The sequence below is a fragment of the Medicago truncatula genome, chromosome 2, assembly GCF_003473485.1.
Source record: "Medicago truncatula cultivar Jemalong A17 chromosome 2, MtrunA17r5.0-ANR, whole genome shotgun sequence".
NCBI classification, from domain to species: domain Eukaryota; kingdom Viridiplantae; phylum Streptophyta; class Magnoliopsida; order Fabales; family Fabaceae; genus Medicago; species Medicago truncatula.
In genome coordinates, this window is record NC_053043.1 from 45,246,220 (window position 1) to 45,268,074 (window position 21,855).

The following is a 21,855-nucleotide window of genomic DNA, read 5'->3' on the forward strand; positions in this document are numbered from 1 at the left end:
TGTTTTTGTGGGCCCCACTAAGAGTCTCTCTCCCATACTGTCACTGCTATATCTATAGACTAGACGTTTTGGCCATTTCTTCATTTTTTTTCCTTGACCAGAGTCCTTCCTTTACACTTTCCTCTTTCACTTTCATTTCTAGGTTACTCTCTCTGTCTCTCATTTTTTTTGTTACGTTTCATTTTCATCACCTGCTTCAAAAAGACCACTACCATCATCTTCATCATATATATTGTTAATGGTAAATGTTTCTTTGGAAACATGAAACAACCTTAGCAACATTTTATGTTTTGTCAAGAAAACAGCTGTCATGGTGTTTATGTTTTATGTTTTTTCATTTGTTGGAATAAATGTTCTTTATTTGTAGTTTGAAATCATCATGGTGATGTTTTTTTATTTGTTGGAATAAATGTATATGTATATTACTGCAGTGATGGATTCTGTTTTAGTGATTAGGTGGTTAAACATCTATTTTCTTGGTGATTATCATTTGAATTTGTTTTTGAAAGTTTAGTTATGTAGTAGTATCATTTGATGATTGACCTAGAAATTTAATAAAGGAAGCTTCTTTTTGTTTTTGTTTGGTTTTTTTTCCACAGGGTTCTATGGGGTGTGAATGCTAGTGTTGAAGAATAGAATGGATTTTAAGGGTTCTGATAACTCAGAGTTTTGTGGTGTTGGTGAGAAAAGTATATGGCATCCAGTTTCTTATGACGACGCAGATTATGATGATGATGTTCCTTTGTCAAGAAGGTTATCCATATGGCATCCAGTTTCTTATGACGACGCAGATTATGATGATGATGTTCCTTTGTCAAGAAGGTTATCCCATATGTCGAATTTGGTAACACGGTTTAGTAACCGTGATATTCCTCTTAAGAAGAGGCGTACTGCTACAATGCCATTGTCAGTCAAGAGGCCATTTTACAACAGCAGTTCCTTGAATGATTCTGTTGAGAAATCAAAGGCATCGCAGTATGGTAATCAAGATAAAGAAAAAGATGATGCTCCTTTGAGTCGGGACTTTGTGTCATCGAAGATGAAGAAGCAATTTGAAGAGCGGGTTAGGGATCTTCAGTTAAAAGAGAAAAGGTGTGCAGAACGAGCGGTGGAGCTTGAGGCCAAGGAGAAGCTCTTTGAAGGCCGTGTAAAGGAGCTCAAGTTAAAAGAGAATCGGCTCAAAGGTGAAGTGAAGGAGTTTGAATTGAAGTTGGAGAAATTTCATTGGCAAACGAAGGAGCTTGAATCTAAAAAGAAGAATTTTGATAGCCGGGTGAAGGAGCTGAATTCAAAAGAGAGGCAATTTAAAGGATGGGTGAAGCAGTTAGAGTTAAAAGAGGAACAATTCAAAGGCCAAGTGAAGGAGCTTGAATTAGAAAAGAAGCAATTCGAAGAGCAATTGAAGGATATCCGATCAAAAGAAAAGCTGGTTGAAGTCCAAGTGAAGGAGTTTGACGGCCGAGGAAAGGAATTTGAATCAAAAGAGGATGGATTCAATGCTCGAAAGCAGAAGCTCAAGGGTTTTGTAAGCCAAATGGAAGATTTGAAATCAGAAGAGAAACATTTTGAAGGACGAGGGAAAGAGCTCAAGTCAAACGATAAGATGTTCAAAGTAGATGCGAAGGTGCTCAATCCAAAAGAGAAGCAGACAAAGTCAAATAAATTCGATGAAGAAACAGAATTGGGTAAATGTTCTTTTTCATCATGTTAATGTTGTATGTCTAAGTCAAGATGAAAATATCCACTAGTTTTCAATATCAGACATTGTGCTTACTAACTTGAACTATATTTTTCGATTTCTCGAACATTTTAGGATGCTCTTAAACACAAAAAACTCTATTTGTTTTAGCCCATGACTAAGCGGTTAATTTATAATATTATGTTAAATGCAAAATAAAGATCAGCACTTTGATGCATCTTTAATTTTTCAATATTGCAAATAGTCCGATTAAAAAAAAAAAGTATATTGCAAATAGTGTCTAGTTTATGAGTTACTGTATTGATTCAACTTACAATATCCTGACAAACTATTGGTGAAACAATTTACATTCTTGTCTATTTGTCAATCTGCACAATCTCCACTGGTTCAGTTAAGGTAGTGCCAGTAATTTTGATTGTAACTTTTAGTACAATGTTTTCCTCTGTCAATTGGGCATTAAGATCTAGGAGAGGTTTTTCACTCTTTCATTTTATATAATATTTTATGAAGTTTATATTGTCACCTTGGTTTACCGATTCTTCAAAAAAATATTGAGAAAGCTAAAATATGTGCAACTAATTATGCAGTTACATCATACATAGGTAATCAATTAAGTCCCGACATTGATGAAAGAAGTTTGATGTTGCTCTCATGTGAGCAAACTGATGAGCTTGAGTTGTTTGATGATGACATTCTTGGTAATCTTCAAGGATCATCAGATCCATCAAAAGTTGTTTTGGATATAATACAGAACCCGATTATTAAAAAGTGTAAGATAGGAGACGATGCTGTAATTATTGATGATAGCCACATTCTTCTGCTCAAGGAACTGAGGAAAATCTCACTAGATATTAAACCTCATGTAAAAGAAGAAGCAATGAAGCTAGCACTTGATTTGAAAGCCAATATAAGTCAAAACACAGAAAATTCAGCGGCGATTCTAGGTTTTCTACTCCTTCTGTCAATTTATGGGCTGGGTCCATCTTTCAATGAAGATGATGTTTTAAAGCTTTTTGGACTTGTTTCTCAGCACGACATAGCTGTAGAGCTGTTTGGGGCCTTGGGATTTGCAAATAAAATATCTGGTAAGATATCTAATATCTGCCTTGTTTTTCTCTTATTATGTTGTATGAATCACTAAATATGTTCATATATATTATGATTAAGATATTGGTGTAGGTAGGAAACCGTACTTATCTGTAATTATTAGCTTTATACACTTGGTTAATGCTTTGAAATTGAAGTAGGCTTCAAATATATCTCTTTTTATATGTATTTCTTCTATTTTTCAAATGGTTTGACAACTTTTGAACTATTCAGTCCAATCTGCTAAGCTTTTTGTTAACTAGAACTTATTTTATAGCTGTTTTGGTCAGTTTGAGATTTTCTTGCACCTAGCAGATTTTGTACAGAGTCTTATCAAGAGACAGCAATATGATGAAGCTGTTAGATTCAGTTGTGCATATAACTTCAGCAACAATACTCAGCTAGTTGATATCTTTCAAGAACATGTGCAGAATCTAAATTTAATCTTTGAGAGCAGTTGCAAGGAAGCCAACTCCATTGAAATTAAGGTCTTTTTTTTCTTATTCAATTTTATGAAACATTCCATCTTCATACCATTTCATCGTAGTTATAAATACTTTGAACATGAACACAGGATAAAGCCTGAGATCAAGAGATTGCTAGTCTCGGAGCTGTTCTACAATGTATAGGTGATAACAAGCTAGAATCTGAGAATCAACTTAACAAGATTCACGGTGGCATTAATGAGCTACTGGAACCAGTGAGTGCCATACTACAAATACGCAACAACCTAATGTGTAGATATGTGGTAGCGAAAACGCTAACATGTTTCCTTGTAAATGAATAACAGGATTCTTTTAGTGTATTACTCTATGTAGAATGTCTAATTAGAAAGAATGGAAACTCATGATAAATTGACAGGGTCAACTCTATCTTTGATATGTAGAAACATTTTCATGTAGAAACTGACTATATGGTCTCCATGCCATGACACACTTTGGTTCAGTGTTCATGTAATTAACCTCATACACTTGATGCAACGCATTTTCATAAATGATCCGGGTGCCACAAGTAGGGGTGTTCATGGGTCTGGTCGGTCCATTCATTCATTCATTCAATCCGATAGTCCAAACCAACCTAATCTGCCTTTTACTCGAACCTGTTAAAGGTCGGGTCCAACCCGAAGTGGTTTGGTTTGAGTATCGGAATTATGATTTCAAGCTTACGAACCCAACCAGTTTAAAAAAGTTGTTAAATTTTTTATTTTTGATAATCTAATTTAATATTTTTATGTGTTAATCTTAAATTTTGAATTTTAATGATATAGAATGGTATTTAATTAGATATATTTTTTGAGAATTTATTAACAAATAATGTCTAATGATCCGTTGATCTAGTTAAAACTAACATATTCATTGTCAAATTGGGTTGGTTCGGATTTGACATAAAAATGACCCACCCAAATTAATTAAGCTTATTTGGGTCGGATAACATATTTCTGTAAAGAGAAATGATATTTGAACATCTATAGGGACCTCCTACCCTTTTAATATGGGGTCAAATATGTTTTTGATCTCTATAAATATGTCAACTTTTTGTTTTAATCCCTCTAAAAAATTTCTTCAACTTTTAGTCCTCTAAAAGTTTTTCATCTTTACTTTTGATCCCTCCTTTAAAGTAAACTTATTTGTAGAGTTCATATTTTTAAATAAAATTTTGCTGAAAAATTAATAATATTATAAGAATCTCTCCCAAAAAAAATTAAATTTTTTTAACAAAACGTAAATTAAATATGAATTTTTATATTTATTTTGGTTAAAAAGTCAAATTTAATTTATGTTTTGTTAAAAAATTCTAATTTTTTTTTTTGGAAGAGAATTTTACAATATTTTACGCATTTCTGCACAATTTTCATTTAAAAATACAAAAATAAACTTAAAAGTAAAGATCAAAAGTAATGATTGAAAAATTTATAAAAACTACAACTTAAAAATTTAAAAGGACTAAAATAAAAAATTTAATACATTTATATGAATCAAAAACATATTTAACCTTTAATATATTTTCCAATCTTTATTCTTTAGCTAATAGTACATATTTTCCAATCTTTATTCTTTAGCTAATAGTACATAGTTTTGTCGTTTTTGGAGTCTGTTTTGTGGACCCCACTCCCACATACAACCACCCTCACAGGCAACAACTGTTTGTCTTATATTGCTCTCAAAAAAAAACTGTTTGTCTTATATTCTTGCATTTCATTTTGATTTTCCATTTCATTCTCAAAATCCTAACAAAATTCTAAAGTCCCTTTTTCCATTTCCTCTTTCTAAATTCTGAGTTACTCTTTCTTTTTGTTCACTGTAAGGAGTTAACATCAAGCATGCATTGTAATAAGTTCCACTTTTTTTCTTCGTTCTTTTTACTTTTTATTTTTAACATATTTATATTTTCATGCCTTTTGTCTATAAAATCAATATTATGAAATGTTAGGGCCACTAAATGTTATGTAGTTATATGTTGAAACTTCAAAAGTTTACAGTCACACAATAACATTGTTTTGTGATTCAAAGTTTACACTTATACAATATCATGCAATGTTAGAGCTACTACATGTCTATTTTCTAGGTATTTATTGTTTGATTTTACTTCTGAAAAATCAAAGGATTTTTTGATGGATGAATGTCCTACAAATTTTTCAAAGGATTTTTTTTCTTTTCCTTTTTCTTCTTTTCTCAGGATTTTGAAAATTAATTGGGCTTCTCTAAAAAAATATATTGAGCTAAAAAAAAATCAGTACAAGGCCTCGTTACATTAAAACTATTTAGACTAGATTTCTGACAGAAAAAAAAAATACACTTTAATATATGGATCAAGTGAACATCAATCCGTTAAAATATAATAATGGATGGATAAATCGATTTTATTCTTAATGGATTGGACGTATTTTTTCTATAAAGAAAAATAGAAATGATACTTGTACAACTATTTTTTTACAACTTTTGTAACAACTTTCTCTTTCATATTCACATTATGTTTTTACTTTCTCTTTGTATTGTTTTGATTTTTGTGTCAATACCTCATTTTTTTTGTAAATTTATGATTGTCCCAAAAGTTGTCATTAAAATGGTTGTTCAAATAACACATCTCATAAAAAAAAAAAAAGTAGATTTTAATGAACTAATTGATTGTTTGGTCCATCCATTAGGATTCAAATTCATATACATCAAATTCATCTATTTTGCCACCTCTAAACTCAACTTTACGAAATCAGTTTGTAAGGTGATGAATGACCTTACTTATAAACACATTGTATTATCGTATCCCATCTATAGTGAGACCCTTTAACACGCCATCTCATGCTCAAGACAGAACATATGGAATGTGACCAACGAACCTTGGATAGCCTATGATATTGTAATGAAAAATGTTCAAATATATTTCGATAATGTGATTATAATATGATGACTATTCTATTTGAAATTTAAATAGAGAAAAATGTAGACCTGATGAGGCGGACCACATACTACAAAATAAAAGTAAGAGTAAATCACACTTTCCTTCTATAAGAGATACTTAAATTACACCACCGTCCTATCTTATGTCAAAATATACATTCTCCTCCTTTCTTGTGCAATATTTATTAGAGAAAATTACGCCTCCTCCTATGAGAGAACTTAGATTACATTCATGGTGACGTTTAGCATACACAAAGGCAAGTTTTTGTGTATGCTACACAAAAACATGTCTTTGTACACCCTCTTATCTATAATTCAAAATTGAGAATTTATTTCATTTTAAGGGCATTTTAGTCATCTCAAGGTGTAACCAGAATCTTCTAAGTTGTGACTAAAAATTGTCAATATGATTGACTACGTTAAGTAGATAGTCAATGTGTTTCCGCAACTCAAAATAAGATATTTACAGATATACTATAGGATTAATTCCATCATTATAAACTTTTATAGAACTAAAACAAAACAACAACTAAAAATAAAAAGTTATATTTTCATGAACTATATACGAAAAGAAAAGGATCAAAAACAAAAACTTATATATTTTCGCTACTTTTTTTTTTTTTTGTTAATAAATATATTTGTAGCTACTAAAATATATCCAATCTTTAATTTAATAAATAATTCTTTACATTTATTATGTCATTTAGGCTAAAATTGTAAAAAATAAAATAAAAAAATATTAAAGATAATCAAAAATATTAAAGATAAACAATATGCATTGATATGTGTAACAGAGTCGATTGTGAAAGAGTAATATTTTTTGGGTCATATTAATAAGGGCTCAGTCAATATGCTAAAAGTAAAAATAGAAAGAAAAAATAAATTTTATATTAAAAATAGGTGGATTACAAGATGATGACTCACCTAAGTCCATATATTAATAGAGTGATGATACATGTACCACCCATGTGGTAATACACCTTTTACACCCACACAAAATTATGAGACGTGGTAATTTAGACCCACACAAATAAAAGATAAAGTGTAGTTGTGGGATGAACTTACCAAAATATCTCTAATACATAGGATGTACAATTTAGAATATGAAAAGTTAAAGATCAAATAAATGTATATGTCCCTTTGTCCTTTAAGATTCTGTTTTGTGGACCCACGCACACAACACAACACAACCAACCTCGTAGGCAACAAAAACAACAACCTTCTATATTCTGAGTTACTCTATCTTTCTGTAGTTCACTGGAAGAAGAAGAAGATAACACAATGCATTATTGTAAGCTTCACCTTTTCTTCATTCTTTTTTATTTTTCATGCATTTGGTATATTTTCATGCTATTTGTATAGAAAATCAATATCATGCAATATTACTGAATGTGTATTTATACGTTGAAAACTTGAAAAGGTTTAAACTTTTTTACATTGGCATTGTTCGGTGACTAAAAGTTGAATTGTCTATTTTCTAGGTATTTATCATTTGGTTAAGATTTTACTTCTGAAAATGTATAATCGTTCTTTAATGATTGTCCTAGAAAATTTTCAAATTTAAAAGTTGAAGTTTATATTTTTAAGCCTAAATGTATTTTTGGTTTTTTAACTATTTAAATAGTATCACTTTAGTCCTTTAACTAAAATTCGATTTATTTTGATCCCTTAACTTCTATTTGTTACACATTTTGGTCATTTCCGTTAGTTTTAATTCAAAAACGTTAGGTTTTCTTCATCTTCTTCTCCTCTTTTTCATCTTCATATCATCTCCATCAACAAGAATCCCAGAAAAATTCCAGAAGAAAACCTAACGTTTTTGAATTAAAATTAACAGGAAGGACTAAAATGTGTAACGGAAAGAAGTTAAGAGACCAAAATAAATCGAATTTTAATTAAGGTACAAAAGCGATACTACCTAAATAGTTAAAGGACCAAAAATGCAATTTAGCCTATTTTTATTCTTAGGGTTAATAGTGCATTACCCCCTGTAATATAGGACTCTTTTGGTTTTGCCCCTGTAATTTTTTTTTGGATTCAATCCTTATAAAATAAAGATTCTTTAGAAAACTCTCTGACCCCTATGACTCAGCAGAATCTCTTACGTGGCGCTGATGTTGATATTTATTTTCATTTTTTATTTTTTTTCATTGGCCACATGTGTAATTGATTTTACACATCATATTTAATTAAAAAACACAAAAAAATTAAATTTCAAAATAAAATATTTAAGTTTTTTTCTCAAAAAAATGGAAAATCTGGAATTTAATTTTCGTTTTTTTTTTTTAAATTATAAAAACCAATTTTGAAATTAAAAATTTCACCTTCTTTTAAAAATAAAAATTATGGAATAAAAAATTCAATTTTTTTTTTCTAAATAAAACTTTTAAATTTTTCGAGAATAAAAACAGAAAATTAGATAATATTTAAAATAAAAAAAAACACTTGTCCAGAATTTATATTAATTTAGAAAAAATAAAAAGTTTATTTCGAAAAAATATATTTTATTTTCCAGAATATTTAATTTTTGGACAAAAATAAAAACTTGTCTTTTTTTTTTTACAAGACTTGTCTTATTTTCCAGAATATATAAAAAATTTTACAAAATAAAAATATTTTTGTTTTTTATAAAAATAGAAACTTATCTCATTTTCCAGAATTTCGAATTTTTAAGAAAAAAGTAAACAAAATTTTTTTATTTAAAAAAATCTGAACTTATTTAAATTTCGAATTTATTTTGAAATATTTTATCTATTTTTTGAAAATTAATTTCCAGAATTTTTTATCATATTAGAAAGAAAATAAATCATGATTTTTTTTAATTTAAAAAAATTAATTTTCAGATTTTTTAAATTGTTTTTTATTTTTATTTTTTTTAATATTTATGTTTTTTTTAATTATTAATGAGGTTTAAAACGTTTTTTACGCATGGCAACTGAAAAAAGAAAAAGGAAATGTCATATCACTGTCACGTCAGAGATTCTGCTGACTCAAAGGGCTTAGGAGGCAATTCTGAAGAATCTTTATTTTACAAGGACAGAATCTAAAAAAAGACTTTTACAGGAAGCAAAACCAAAAGTGTTCTATATCAGTGGGGTAAAACACTGTTAACCCTTAATCTTGGCATTTTGAGGTTTCCTTGCTGAGGCTTTCCAGTTTCTGTAGTTGAATGATGGATTTTGAAGCTTCTAATAAGCTAAAATTTTGTGTAGGTGATGATGAAGGACGCTTCAACTTTAAACGGATTGCATCGTGCGAGATAAAAACATCTCATTCAGCTTCTCGCGAAGACTTTGAATCTGAAGATGAAGATGATGATGTTCCTTTGTCAGCAAGGTTTCCTCAACTTTTGAATTTGGGAACAAGCAGTAATAATAACCATGATGGTCATGTTAAGAAAAAGTATTGTCCTACACTGCCTATTAAGAGGATGCTATTTGATAGCAGCAATTCCTTGTGCGATTCGGTTAAGAAATCCAAGGTGTCATCGTATGATGATAATGACGACGATGATGATGATGTTCCTATTTCCTCCAGAATTAAAGTGTCAGCCATGTCAACTGATAAATCAATTTCCTTGCTGAAGAAAGAGCTTGCATTTGTGGAAAAATCAATTGATGAATGCAAAAGGAAAAGGCAAGTAGAAGAGAAGAGACTGCAGTCAATAAAGAGAAATATTGAGGAACGCTCCAAAGAGCTTGAAAATAAGAAAAAGGAAATTACCTGTGTTGGAAGAATTAACGAAGCTTGCAAGAAAATGCAGGGGAAAATTGATGAATGTGTCAAGGATTTTGTAGCAAAGGAAGGGCAGCTCTATTTGATGGAGGACTTGATTGGAGAGCGCAAGCAAGAACTCAAGACAAAAGAGTTGGAACTTCGTGAAGTCATGGATAACATTTCAAAACAGAAGGAATTTGAAAGCCAAGTAAAGGAGCTGGTGAATGATTTGGTATCCAAACAGAAGCATTTTGAAAGCCGGATTAAGGAACTTGAGTCTAAAGAGAAACAACTTGATGGACGAGTGAAGGGGTTTGAATCAAAAGAGGATGAATTTGAAGGCCAGGTGAAGAAGCTGGAATCAGAAAAGAAGCATTTCGAGAGCCGACTGAAGGAGCTCGAATCAATGGAAAAGGAATTCACCGGTCTAGTGAAGAAGTTTAAAAAAGGGAAGGAGGAATTCAAAGGTCAGGTTAAGGAGCTTAAATCAAAAAAGAAGAAATTTGAAATCCAGGTTGAGGACTTCAAAACAAAAGAGAAGCAATTTGAAAAACGGTGGAAAGAGCTCGAGTCAAAAGAGAATAATCCAGTGAAGGAGCTCAAGTTAAAAGAGAAGCAGCTTGAAGTAGAAGCCAAGGATCTTGAGTCAAAGCTAAATAAACATGATGGACAGTCGAAGGAGCATGATTTGACAGAGAAACAATATGGACCATTAATAAAATATTTTGATGAGGAAATAGAATCAGGTAAATGTTTTTATTTGTCTAGTTTATTGAAAATCATGTTCAACCATTTCTTTTAATGATGTTGATTACTTTAATAACCTGATCAACATGTATGAGAGAGCTTAAATATCTGATATCTAAATATGCAGCTACATCTTACATGGATGATGAAATTAGCCCTACTATTGATGGAACAAGTTTGCAGTTGCTCCCAAGTGATAAAAGCGACATTCTAGATAACCTGCAAGAATCATCAGATCCAGCAAAAATTGTGTTGGATATAATACAGAACCCAATTATTCCACGGTATAAGAACGGAGACCATGCTGTGATTATAGATGGTAGCTGCATCTTTCTGCTAGAACAACTGATGAGAATCTCACCGAAGATTAAACCTTGTGTAAGAGAAGAAGCATTGAAACTCGCACATGATTTGAAAGCTAAAATAAAAGAAAATACTGAAAATTCTTTGGTGGTTCTTGGTTTTCTACTGGTTTTGTCGATTTATGGATTGGTTACTTCTTTCGATAAAGATGAAGTCTTGGAGCTTTTTGCATTTGTTGCTCAACACAAGACTGCTGTGGAACTATTTCGGACCCTGGGTTTTGCAAATAAAGTTTCTGGTATGTTAATTTAGACATGCTTTGGTCAGTCATCGGTCTCTCTCTCTTTTTGTCTCTATGATTTGGCATGTTATATTCTTGTTTGAAATCAGTGCACACTGTGAACTAATAGAAATTGATAGAATGTTGATTACTTGTGTAACTCACTTGCATTTTTGCTTTCTTATGATGTTTTTGGTTGACCTTCTCTTAAATTCATATTGCAAGTGTTGGCTATCAATGCTTGAGAAAAAAAATTATATAAAACATATTTGTGTGAACGTACGAATGTTCTTGAATACGTTCAAATTTAATATTCTATTTTGAGAATTTTGAATCTTAGAAACATGTTTCAAATATGGTTTACAAGTGTTTCACATTCGTTTTCTTAAGTTGGTATCTGGTTATTTGGATGAACTTGGAGCCATTTAATGTGTCTCATTGCTCCTGGAATGCCCTTGTAGAGGTTGATAATGGATTATGAATTCTTAAGCGGTGCATTGAATTGAACACAAGTGGAGCCAAAATGGAAAATATATAGCTTAATGTATCCCAAATTTTTCTCCTTTTGAATTTATTTTGGTATAATGGTGTTATAAGATTCTGGTTCATACTTCTGTTATTTCCTCATGTGATTAGTTTTTTTTTTTCTTCTTTTAATTTCAAAGGATATTATGGTTGGTTTGATATCTATATCTGTTGTTTTTTTCCCTGCCATTCTTATCTAAAGTTGCTAGTCTCTGGAAAAAGTAAAAGAAATGGGTGAAATGAATCATTTTAAGAAATAAGACAACTCTTGTTTAAATTTGCTAAAGTCAAATACCTTTAGATGATAAGTAAAAACTATGCAGGATATATTCGAAGATGCCATGAGATATTAGCTGTTGGTACGAAATTTAACTCGTGTTATTGGTGTCACGACCCAAGCACAAAATCGTGACCGGCGCACAGACTTGTACATTTTAGTCCGGCAAGCCTAACGACCAAACTCGACAAATGACATAAATAATTTACAGATATCCATTTTTTCATCAAAATAATATTTATAAAAATTTGGACAGAGTATCCCTTGTATTTTTAACGTTACCAAGATATGAATCCTGTCCATAAACCTGTCACATCATCCAGAAGCTCAAAAAGACAATTTTTACATAACTGTACAACTCAAAATGAGGCACTCTAACTCCATATAGCTGCAGATACATTGACTGAATATTTACATAAATAAAAAGCCATCCATCAAGGAGGCCTACCAAAAATAGAAATGATGGACTTCGGATCTACTTGCAGCTTCCTACTCAGCTGCTCGGGAATCTGAAAAAAAATAGAAAAGAAAGAGTAAGCCACAAGGACTTAGTGAGGAGACAACAACCACCACCGACTAGAAGGGAAACACACAAGAGCACGATTATTTATTTTTCTCAAATCTAATTTTTAACTTACAAAGCTAGTACCCGTATAAAAATATGATAAACTCACAATCGAGTGTGCCATGAAAATTCGGAAAAACATCGTAACTTAATCAAACCAAATAAAAGTATATTAAAATTCCAATGTCGTAAGGAAGTGAACCCAAATCCACAACTTAAAGAAAATATAGAATCGCGTATAATGAAAAAGGAATCGAAATAATCAATTCCAAATAGAATATAAAATCAAATTCCATTTAATTAAAAGTAAGTATAAAATCCAACTTTATTGAAAATAGTCAAATGGGTGAATCGAGAACTAGCTCCATCTCGTTGATAGCCCTCTCCTCCTAATGGTGGCCTTTCCATGGGGCGGCTCCATCTAACGGATAGCTCTTTTCTCTCGACTCAAAACAAAGTGTAAAACATTTTCAATTAGAGAGTTTACCACTCATTGATAGCCCTCTCCTCCTAATGGCGGCCTTTCCATAGGGGCGGCTCCATCTAATGGGGTAACTCTACCTAATTGAAAACACATACTAGGTGCACCTAGGTCGACGCCATTATAACCGTAATTTTCAAAACATCATTCTTAAACCACAATGCTAAAACCATATATCACAACATAACGAAACTTGTTTCAAAATACGTTTCATCAAAACTCAATCGAAGATCTATTACTTAAAATCATAAGTTAATTCAAATCCAAATCGTATACAAATATAATCAAACCTTTGAAAAACGCATATTTCAACACCACGTTTCACAACATATCAAAACAAATACGAAAATACATAAAATCCAATCCTCCGTTTCAATTTCTTTACTTTATAAATCACAAGTAAAATCCAAATCCAAATGAAGCGCATATTAACATCGAATATTCTCAAGAACATGTATCTCAAAACCGTATTTCTCCATATCTCAAAACCCGTGTCATAGTATATGCAACCAAACATCTATTTTCAAATCATTTGCTCAATAAGTCATAGATAAATCCAAATAGAGACCATAATAATATCGATGACTTTAAACATAAGTATCAATGAGAAGAAAAATGTTCAAAGGGCGTGTTCCCCATTTTTTATAAACACTTTAACATAGAAAATTATCAAAATATCAATAATATTAATAGTGAAAATATGTGATAATGATCGTTATCAACTCACAGTTACGATGAATCAACTAAGCGTGCTCTCCAACCATCCCGGGAGAAGCATGTGAAGCATCCGGCATCGTATCTGAGCATTAATAATGTTTTCACATATATTAGAAACTCATTCCAGAACTTTAGTAGCACTAGATGACCATGAAATGCAAGTTGAATATGTATTATTGCATTATTGATAACATATAGGCTTCCGGAACTTATTAATTTATTCCCAACTTTTGTTTTAGATCGAATATGACACAAATGCTTATTCTACAAGGAACGAATAGCAGAAGCAATGTGCCTACATTGCTTAAATTATATATATAACCATTCAAAGTAAATGAAAGTCCATGTCATATTTATATGTTGAAATCTTTTATACTTTACTCTCAAATTAATTTCTAACTCACTAATCATGTCTAAATATGCATTAATTGAAATATAAGTTGATAAATATACCTTAAAAAGTCTCAATGAGCAACCTTCACAAAATGGGTATTTTTCTTCTCAGAACCCTAACCCCAATCTCCAAAATCAAACCCAAATTAACTTGTAATATGAAATTGTTTTACTTTGGTGAATAATTTCTCTTATGGGTGTTTGATTAGTGTGTGGAATTGGTTGATTATGGAAAGGGAAGAAGCAAAATGGAAAGAAAAGTGAGAACAGAGAGAGCTACGGGAGGAAAAGAAAGAATGAGGGAAGTGTTATGCTTTTCTTTTTCTTTTTTCCACGTTTGTCTAGTAACTTCTATATATATTTTATTATTATTATTATTATTTTAATGAAACGGTGTGTTTCAATTGGCAAGACAAAATTGACAACTTGGTGTTAATGCTTGGAAAATGAAATAGAATTGAAACTGATCTCTCTTTTTTATGTGTCTCTTCCATTTTCTAAATGGTATGACGAAGTTTGAATATTCAGTCCAATCAGCTTAGATTTTTGTTAGCTAGAGCTTATTTAATATCTGTTTTGCATCTCACAGATTTTGTTGAGATTCTAATCAGGAGGAAGCAATTTGATTCAGCTGTGCATATCACTTGGTTGAGAGGATCAACCAGTCGTTATACTTGAAAAACCTAATGTAAAAAAATGTGGTAATGGTAACTTTCTAACTTATACACTACTATACATATTCATGTGTAAACTTTAGCAGCATTCTCTTTGTTTCTTCATCTTTAAAATATATAATCGTAAAGAATAAAAAATTTAACAGGATTATCACTATTTCTTGGCTTCATAATCTTTCTTTCTCTTGTATTTTAAATTATCAGGAGGCTTAAATTTGTATGTAAAAACATGTTCATATTCACATGTAACTTGAGCATTGATCTTCTCTGTTTTTCAAAAGAAAGTGCCCATATTACATGGCTATTTAGAAGCGTATGCTTCTTTTACAACTTCATATTCCTGTATAAAATTGTTTGGCTTTAGGGTTTTTCAGTAGATAAATGAAAATTTCAAATACGGATCTATGACAGAGTGCTTTGGTGACCACTTGTTTGTCTATATGTTATTTTTTTTTATTTTTTTATTTTTTTTTATAATATTTTCCCTGATCTTGTATAGGGACTAAAGTATTTACACTCAAATTTTATAGTCCAAAGAGACATTAAAGTTTGGAATAAATTCAGAATAATTGTCTGAGTTAGTATTCAAAAGATGAATATGAAACTTAACGATGAAGTTAATGTTCTATTTCGCACATTTATGCTTGTTAAATATCTGATAAGTGATAACTATATATCCACTGATGAAAATACATGATCTTGGTCTGCAACACGAAAACACTCAAGTTTGTTTTATCGCTGTTTGGATTCTGCTGTTGTCTGCCATACCTTTTTATGTTCTCGTCTTCGAAGCACCGAAACAGACACAAACACACGATATGATACTAACACATCGACACTAGTAATATTTAAGGAAATGAATTATTAATTGAATGTAATCATCACATTGTCGAACACTGGACGCACCTTAGGTTCTCATTTCTTTTCATTGGTACTAATTTTGTTGGGGCTGTTGTAGATTGATAATTGACACACAACCACGATTTCTTCTATTTCAGGTTGGAAAAGAATCTTATACAATCTTTGCCCTTCTCAATTGTCCAAAGTATTTAAAGGAGTGTGAAGGAAGATCAGTTTGAGTTAGAGTCTCATAGCATATTTATTACCAACAATAGCTCACTCTAATATGTGGTTTAGTTGCTTTAAGAATGCCTCTAATTTTATGTTCTGCAACATTTTGGTTTTGGTTTTTAGAATGGTTAAACTTAACTCACTCTAGACAGATTTAAGGCACAATTGCACAACATGTATTCTGTTTTTTTGCTGCATTTACTGATCATAATTACTGCTGAGGAAGGAAATCATGTGTGCACTTAAGTTGAATAAATTTGATTGTTTGATTAAAATGAAATTGAGGGATAGGATTTGGTGTATGTTAATCATATCCCATAAAATCCTAACACATAGGTTACTGGTTATTTTTTATTTTTTTTTTTGGAAAAAACATAGGTCACTGTTTTTGATTTTTTGTTTTTGTGAAAAAGAAGGAAAAAAGGCATAGGTTACTGTTTTATTAAGTAGTTTAATACTATTTGTTATGTTAATCGATTTTTATATATTGGTCTATATATTGTTAGGAACTTAGACATTCTTAAAATACTTTACTTTTGATAACTAGTTCTACTTCTCATTTTCGTAGTTTTTTTCCTTCACTCTTGGCCGGTTCCCACCAGTTTCATTACGTGTCCAATCCAATAGCTAGACCGGACCAGTTACCACACCTGTTCTGGTTTGACCATGTCCGGTTTTTAAACGATGCTATTATCACTATTTATCCCCCAAAAAGAATGACATCAAATCACAAGTACACATTACTAGAGGTTCTTCATTGTTAAAAGAGACATGTTCAAACTTATCAAACAAAATCAAGAAATTGACAGTCCAACTAGGAAGCAACACAAATAGAGCGACTCATTCCCTTACACAACAATGAAATATGTAAGGCTTCTTTGAATATGGTTGCTCTTCTATTGCATTCACCATTTTTAATTTGATCTTTCATTTTTTGTCATTGAACATTCTGTTTTTTCTTTCAAACCATTCTCTTGAGCAGTGACCTTTGATCCCTTCTTTGAAGAACAATCTAAGATGAAGAACTGCTTTCTTTTCCCTCAAAACATTCTCTTGAGGCCTAACAAGTTGCTCTCCATGTTCATCATCTGAAACAAGACCTGATGCATTTTTAGGAGTTGCATCGTCAGTCTCGTATGAACTGGATTCTGAGTTCACAACTCCACTTATGAGCATGAAATTAGTCCCTGCTGTTAAAAAATTAGTGTAATATTCAATGTAGAGCAGGGACTAATTTCATGGATGAAATTTTTTGGAGGGACCAAAATCCTAAAGAATATTTTTATGGCTAAAATCAAATGTTAGTATATTTAAGAGGACTATTAACTTATTTAACCCTTTTTTTTCTTTCTTTTGGTAAGTTTTGACGAAGTGAAATTTCTTGTACCTTGTAGATTTTGTTAAAAATCTTATTATGAGGAAGCAAACTACTGAAGCTGTTAGATTCAGTTGTGCATATAACTTGGCTTACAAGAATTAACTAATTGATATGTAATATGTTGCGAGAACACATCCAGAATGCGAAACGGATTTGTGATAGCAGTTGTGAGAAAACTAACTCAATTGAAATCAAGGTTCTTATATTTTTATCATTTACCCCTGTATGATAGTCATAAATAAATTACTACTTACATTATTCTTAATTCATTATATTTTACTTTGCATTTAAGATAATGGTAAATGTACTAACATTTGACAAGAGCACTTAAAATCATTTTTCTCTCTCTATCACTATTACATTTTTCTAATAAGTGTGAAATGAGCAAAAGACCCACTTAATTGAGACAAATAAGAGTATAAGATTGAGAGTGAAGTTTCATTCAAGTTAATTAGTTGAGGCCTAGATTACCCTCTCTTGTTTAGAGAGTATTTACCCTTTTAAGATATCAACCAATCAAAATGTAATATACAAATGTAACATTAAATGTCAAATAAATGAGTCAATTTTTCTATAAAAAAGAAATCAATTTTAATAAGGTAACTTTTAATTTTATTTAATTATATTTAGGTATACAATCTTAATTAATTTATATTATAGGGCTTGTAACAATTAAAATTTCACATCAAATTCAACCCATCATATACGTTCATAAATTTTGTTCCATTCCAAAACCTAGAACACACATAACGTACAATTTCTTCTTCATTCTTCTTCCCATCTTGATTGTTCAATTCTCTCGTTCCAGAATTGCCGCCGTTTTCAATTATCTTGAACCCGCAATGCTATTTTTTTGCTAGTTTATTAGAAATGAAAAAAAAATTATTGAGGGACTAAAGCGTAGATTTTAACTTAAGAGGGGAGGGGAATGTAATTCAAGCATCTTTGAGGGGAGGGGAGTGTAATTTACCCTATTTTTTAAGATTAAAACTTCAAAAATGTCTATTTTCTAGGTTTTTTCATTTCATGCTTTTTCTCAACAAAATCAATATCATGCAATGTTAGACCTACTAAATGTGTTTTTATATGTTCAAACCTTATATAGTTTACATTTTTTTACATGGGTATTGTTTTGTGATTAATAGTTGAAATGTCTATTTTCTAGCTATTTTTATTTGATTAAGATTTTACTTTTGGAAACGATATGTATTATTATTTGATGATTCAGTTTAACCTACAAATTATTCATTTGAAGAAACTGGTTGTTTATTTATTTTATTTTTATATTTCTTCCCCGGATTTAATTCGGTGTTTGTACTTTCTGCAGCTTTCAAGTTTCAACTGTTGAATGATGGATGTTGAGGCTTCTGATACGCGGAAAACATGTGGTGGTGATGACAATGTGAAGAAGGAACATGCTTCTTGTCAAGACTTTGATTCAAGTTTGAGAACATGTAGTAGTAAATGTGATACTTATGCACTGCCAGTTAAGAGGCTGTTTGAGAACAGCAATTCCTTGGATGTTTCTGTTAAGAAATCAAAGGCGTCGCCGTATGATGATCAGGGAAAAGATGGAGATGGTATTCCGCCGACAAGTACAACTAAAAAGCCAAGCAAATCAGCTGATGAATCATTTTCCTCGCTGATGAAAGAACTTCAATTGGTACAAAAATCGTTTAAGAAATGCATAAGGAAGAGGCAAGTGGAAAAAGGGAGATTGCAGTCCATCCAGAAAGATATTGAAGAATGCTGCAAAGAGCTTGAAGATAAGAACAAGCTAGTTAGTTGTGTTAATGAAATTCACAACAAAATGCAGCGAAAAGTTGAAATGAAGGAAGAGGAACTCAGGACTCTTTCCCTAAAAGTTACTGAATGTACTTTGGTACTTAAGACCAAAGAGGAAGATCTTGATGCAGTGAACAAATTAATTAGTGAAGAAACAGAAATATTAGAGTCAACAAGGAAGAAGTCAATAAATATAATATCAGAAATGAAGAATAGCTGTGCTCTAATGAAGGAATTTGAGTCAAAGCAGAAGCAATTTAAAGTCCGGGTTAAGGAACTTGAGTCAAAAGAGAAGCAGTATGAAGGACGAGTGGAGGAGCTTCAGTCAAAGGAGAAGCACTTTGAGGAACGGGTAACGGAGCTGGAGTCAAGAGAGAAGCAGCTTGAAGTCCATGCGAAAGAATTTGAATCAAAAAAGAAACAATTTGAAGGCCAAATGATGGACTTGCTATCAAAAGAGAAGCATGTCGAAAACCAAATGTAGGAGCTTGAGTCAAAAGAGGAGGAATTTGAAGAACAATTTAAATCGAAGGAGAAACAACTCGAATCAAAAAATAAGCATTTTGAAAGACAAGTTGAGGACTTCAAATCAAAACAGAAACAATTTGAAGGACGGTGGAATGAACTGGAGACGAAAGAGTATAAGCTCAAAGTAAATGAGAAGGAGCTCAACTTAAAAGAAAAGCAATTTGAAGGACAAGTCAAGGATCCTAAGTCAAAGATGAATAAATTTGATGGACAACTAAAGGAGCCTGAGTCAAGGAAAAAATATATTGATGAGGAAAAAGAATCCGGTAAATGTTCTTCTTCATCTAGATTATTGAAAGAATTTTATTATAACTGTTCCTTTTAATGATGATGATATTTTTTGAATCCTGATCTACTTAATTTTTTAAACACGTTTTTACTCATGTTAATGTTGTATGTCTTAGTCATTTGAAAAGCTTTTCCAGATTTCATATCACACCCAGACTTTCAAACAAATCTGAATTATATTTTTACCCTTGAACTTTTTATGTATCTCTTAAGTGAAAAACCTCATGTGTTTTTTATCCATGGCTATAGTTTTATTATAATATTATGGTACTACTGCTAATGAAGGATTAGTATATTAATGTAGTTTTAATTTTTCAATTATATTTCAAAAACTGTATGTTCAATATTCTGACAAACATTGCGGGGTACTTAATAGTCCTATTAGTGCAACTATTAATAGTCTTGTTTATTAATCAATGAAATCTAACACTTTCTACCTTGATTCAGTTACGGTGCTATGTTGACATTGATTGTAACTGTTAGTATTATGCTTTCTCTATCATCCATCTATTTCATAATTTGATGAGTTAAGTCTGCATTAACCCAACGATAGAAAGTATATTTATGAGTCAATGAACAAAAAAATTCTCTAAAATATTGTGGTCATATGTTGTAACAAGCAAATATAAGCAGTACTTATATTGCACAAACACATAAAAGGGTGTGAAAAATTTGTCATTGTTTTACAAGTGGATGATATAAAGCCTAGATTGCAGTGAAAAAGGATTTTAGAGAAAATGCTATCTAGTTTTGTATAACATGGCAGATTGGTCATATAATATTTTCTGATGAAGAGCTTGTTTATCAACGACCGGCATCCAACTTCAGAGCTTGTTCCATGACTTTCCCTAGATTATCTGTAACACTCAGCACCAACATTCAACATCTAGTTCATTCCAATATTTAGTATTAATGCAGCCTTAACTCATCAATGTCTTACATTCTTACATACTATATTTTTTATTTTTTAAATTCTTATTGTCACTATCATTTACTGATGTTTCCATAAATTTGAAAAGCTTAAATATCTACTTTCAAAATATGCAGTTGCATCTTACATGCATGATCAATCTAGTCGTGCCTTTGGTGGAACAAGTCTGCAGTTGGGCACAAGCGAGAAAACTGACGGAGTTCAATCTCTTTACAATGGTATTTTAGTTAATCTGCAAGAATCAGCAGATTTTGTTGAGCATCTTATCAACAGGAACCAAACTGTTGCAGCTGTTAAATTCAGTTTTGCATATGACTTGGATGACAAGGATCATTTAGTTGATATGTTGCGAAAATACGTCAAAAATGCCAAACTGATTTGTGAGAGCAGTTGCAAGAAATCAAACTCCATTGGAATCAAGGTTCTTCTGTTTTTCTTATTGAAATTTTATTTAATCAAACCTTCCATTCCATATTCACAATACCCTTGCATGATAGTTATAAATAAACTGTTACTTATGTACTTGAACTCAGGATAAGGCCAGAGATGAAGAAATTGCTAGTCTTGGGACTGTTCTGCAATGCATTTCTGACAGCAACCTTGAATCTACGGGTCTGCTTCATGCGGATATTGAATATCGCATTCTTGAGCTAAAAGCACATAAAGGCTATTAGTTTTTGGACTGGAACAAGCTAATGTAAACAAATGCCATAATGGAAATGTGCTAACTTAATTTGATTTAATTGGCTTTGACGCAACTCTTTCTCTTTCTTATTCTGTGTAAAAGGTGTTAATTGGAAAGAATGAAAAAACTCATGATATAGTTAAAAGGGTTACCTTTATTTCTTGGCTTTCATTATGGTGTTTTTATTTTTTTAATTTTATAGGCTTAAATTTATTAGGGTTAATAGTGTTTTTCACCCCTGTAATATAGGTCATTTCCGATTTTCGCCCCTATAAAATTTTCGGTTTGAATTGCATCCTTGTAAAACTTTTTTTTTCCAAAAAACACCCC

The 21,855-nt window shown here is 31.3% G+C and overlaps 2 protein-coding genes and 1 long non-coding RNA gene across 6 annotated transcripts; 2 read left to right on the forward strand and 1 right to left on the reverse strand.

The window, feature by feature from the left end:
• Positions 1–75: 75 nt before the first annotated feature.
• LOC120578260 (myosin-13) lies at positions 76–3,779 on the forward strand. 3 transcript variants are annotated; one of them, XM_039830784.1, is made up of 5 exons: positions 76–142; positions 600–1,685; positions 2,287–2,784; positions 3,101–3,273; positions 3,360–3,779. In XM_039830784.1, exons 2-5 carry the CDS (start codon positions 617–619, stop codon positions 3,369–3,371), a joined length of 1,752 nt encoding a protein of 583 aa, XP_039686718.1. In that variant the 5' UTR covers positions 76–142; positions 600–616; the 3' UTR covers positions 3,372–3,779. The 3 variants fall into 3 exon arrangements, with proteins under 3 accessions (XP_039686718.1, XP_039686720.1, XP_039686719.1); XM_039830786.1 differs by having other exon boundaries at positions 2,302–2,784; XM_039830785.1 differs by having other exon boundaries at positions 104–241.
• Positions 3,780–12,221: 8,442 nt separating this feature from the next.
• LOC112419514 (uncharacterized) lies at positions 12,222–14,508 on the reverse strand. Its single transcript, XR_003009626.1, has 3 exons — positions 14,246–14,508; positions 13,803–13,874; positions 12,222–12,538 (listed from the first exon to the last, which is right to left on the reverse strand). It is a non-coding gene; the product is annotated as an uncharacterized lncRNA (long non-coding RNA).
• A 4,113-nt stretch (positions 14,509–18,621) lies between these two features.
• On the forward strand, positions 18,622–21,615 carry LOC25487755 (uncharacterized). 2 transcript variants are annotated; one of them, XM_039830168.1, is made up of 3 exons: positions 18,622–19,887; positions 20,957–21,261; positions 21,374–21,615. In XM_039830168.1, the coding sequence occupies exons 1-3, from the start codon at positions 19,815–19,817 to the stop codon at positions 21,512–21,514; spliced, it is 519 nt and encodes a 172-aa protein (XP_039686102.1). In that variant the 5' UTR covers positions 18,622–19,814; the 3' UTR covers positions 21,515–21,615. The 2 variants fall into 2 exon arrangements, 1 of the variants encoding a protein (XP_039686102.1); XR_005644025.1 differs by lacking the exon at positions 21,374–21,615 and having other exon boundaries at positions 20,957–21,050.
• The last annotated feature ends 240 nt before the right edge of the window (positions 21,616–21,855 follow it).

Bases quoted from the DNA above. Each gene is read 5' to 3' on its own strand.
- LOC25487755 (XM_039830168.1), top strand. From the start codon at position 19,815: ATGAATAAATTTGATGGACAACTAAAGGAGCCTGAGTCAAGGAAAAAA. The intron at 19,888-20,956 runs GTAAATGTTCTT...CAAAATATGCAG, and splicing joins TGATGAGGAAAAAGAATCCG to TTGCATCTTACATGCATGAT. The intron at 21,262-21,373 runs GTTCTTCTGTTT...ACTTGAACTCAG, and splicing joins CAAACTCCATTGGAATCAAG to GATAAGGCCAGAGATGAAGA.
- LOC120578260 (XM_039830784.1), top strand. From the start codon at position 617: ATGCTAGTGTTGAAGAATAGAATGGATTTTAAGGGTTCTGATAACTCA. The intron at 1,686-2,286 runs GTAAATGTTCTT...CTAATTATGCAG, and splicing joins CGATGAAGAAACAGAATTGG to TTACATCATACATAGGTAAT. The intron at 2,785-3,100 runs GTAAGATATCTA...TGCACCTAGCAG, and splicing joins ATTTGCAAATAAAATATCTG to ATTTTGTACAGAGTCTTATC.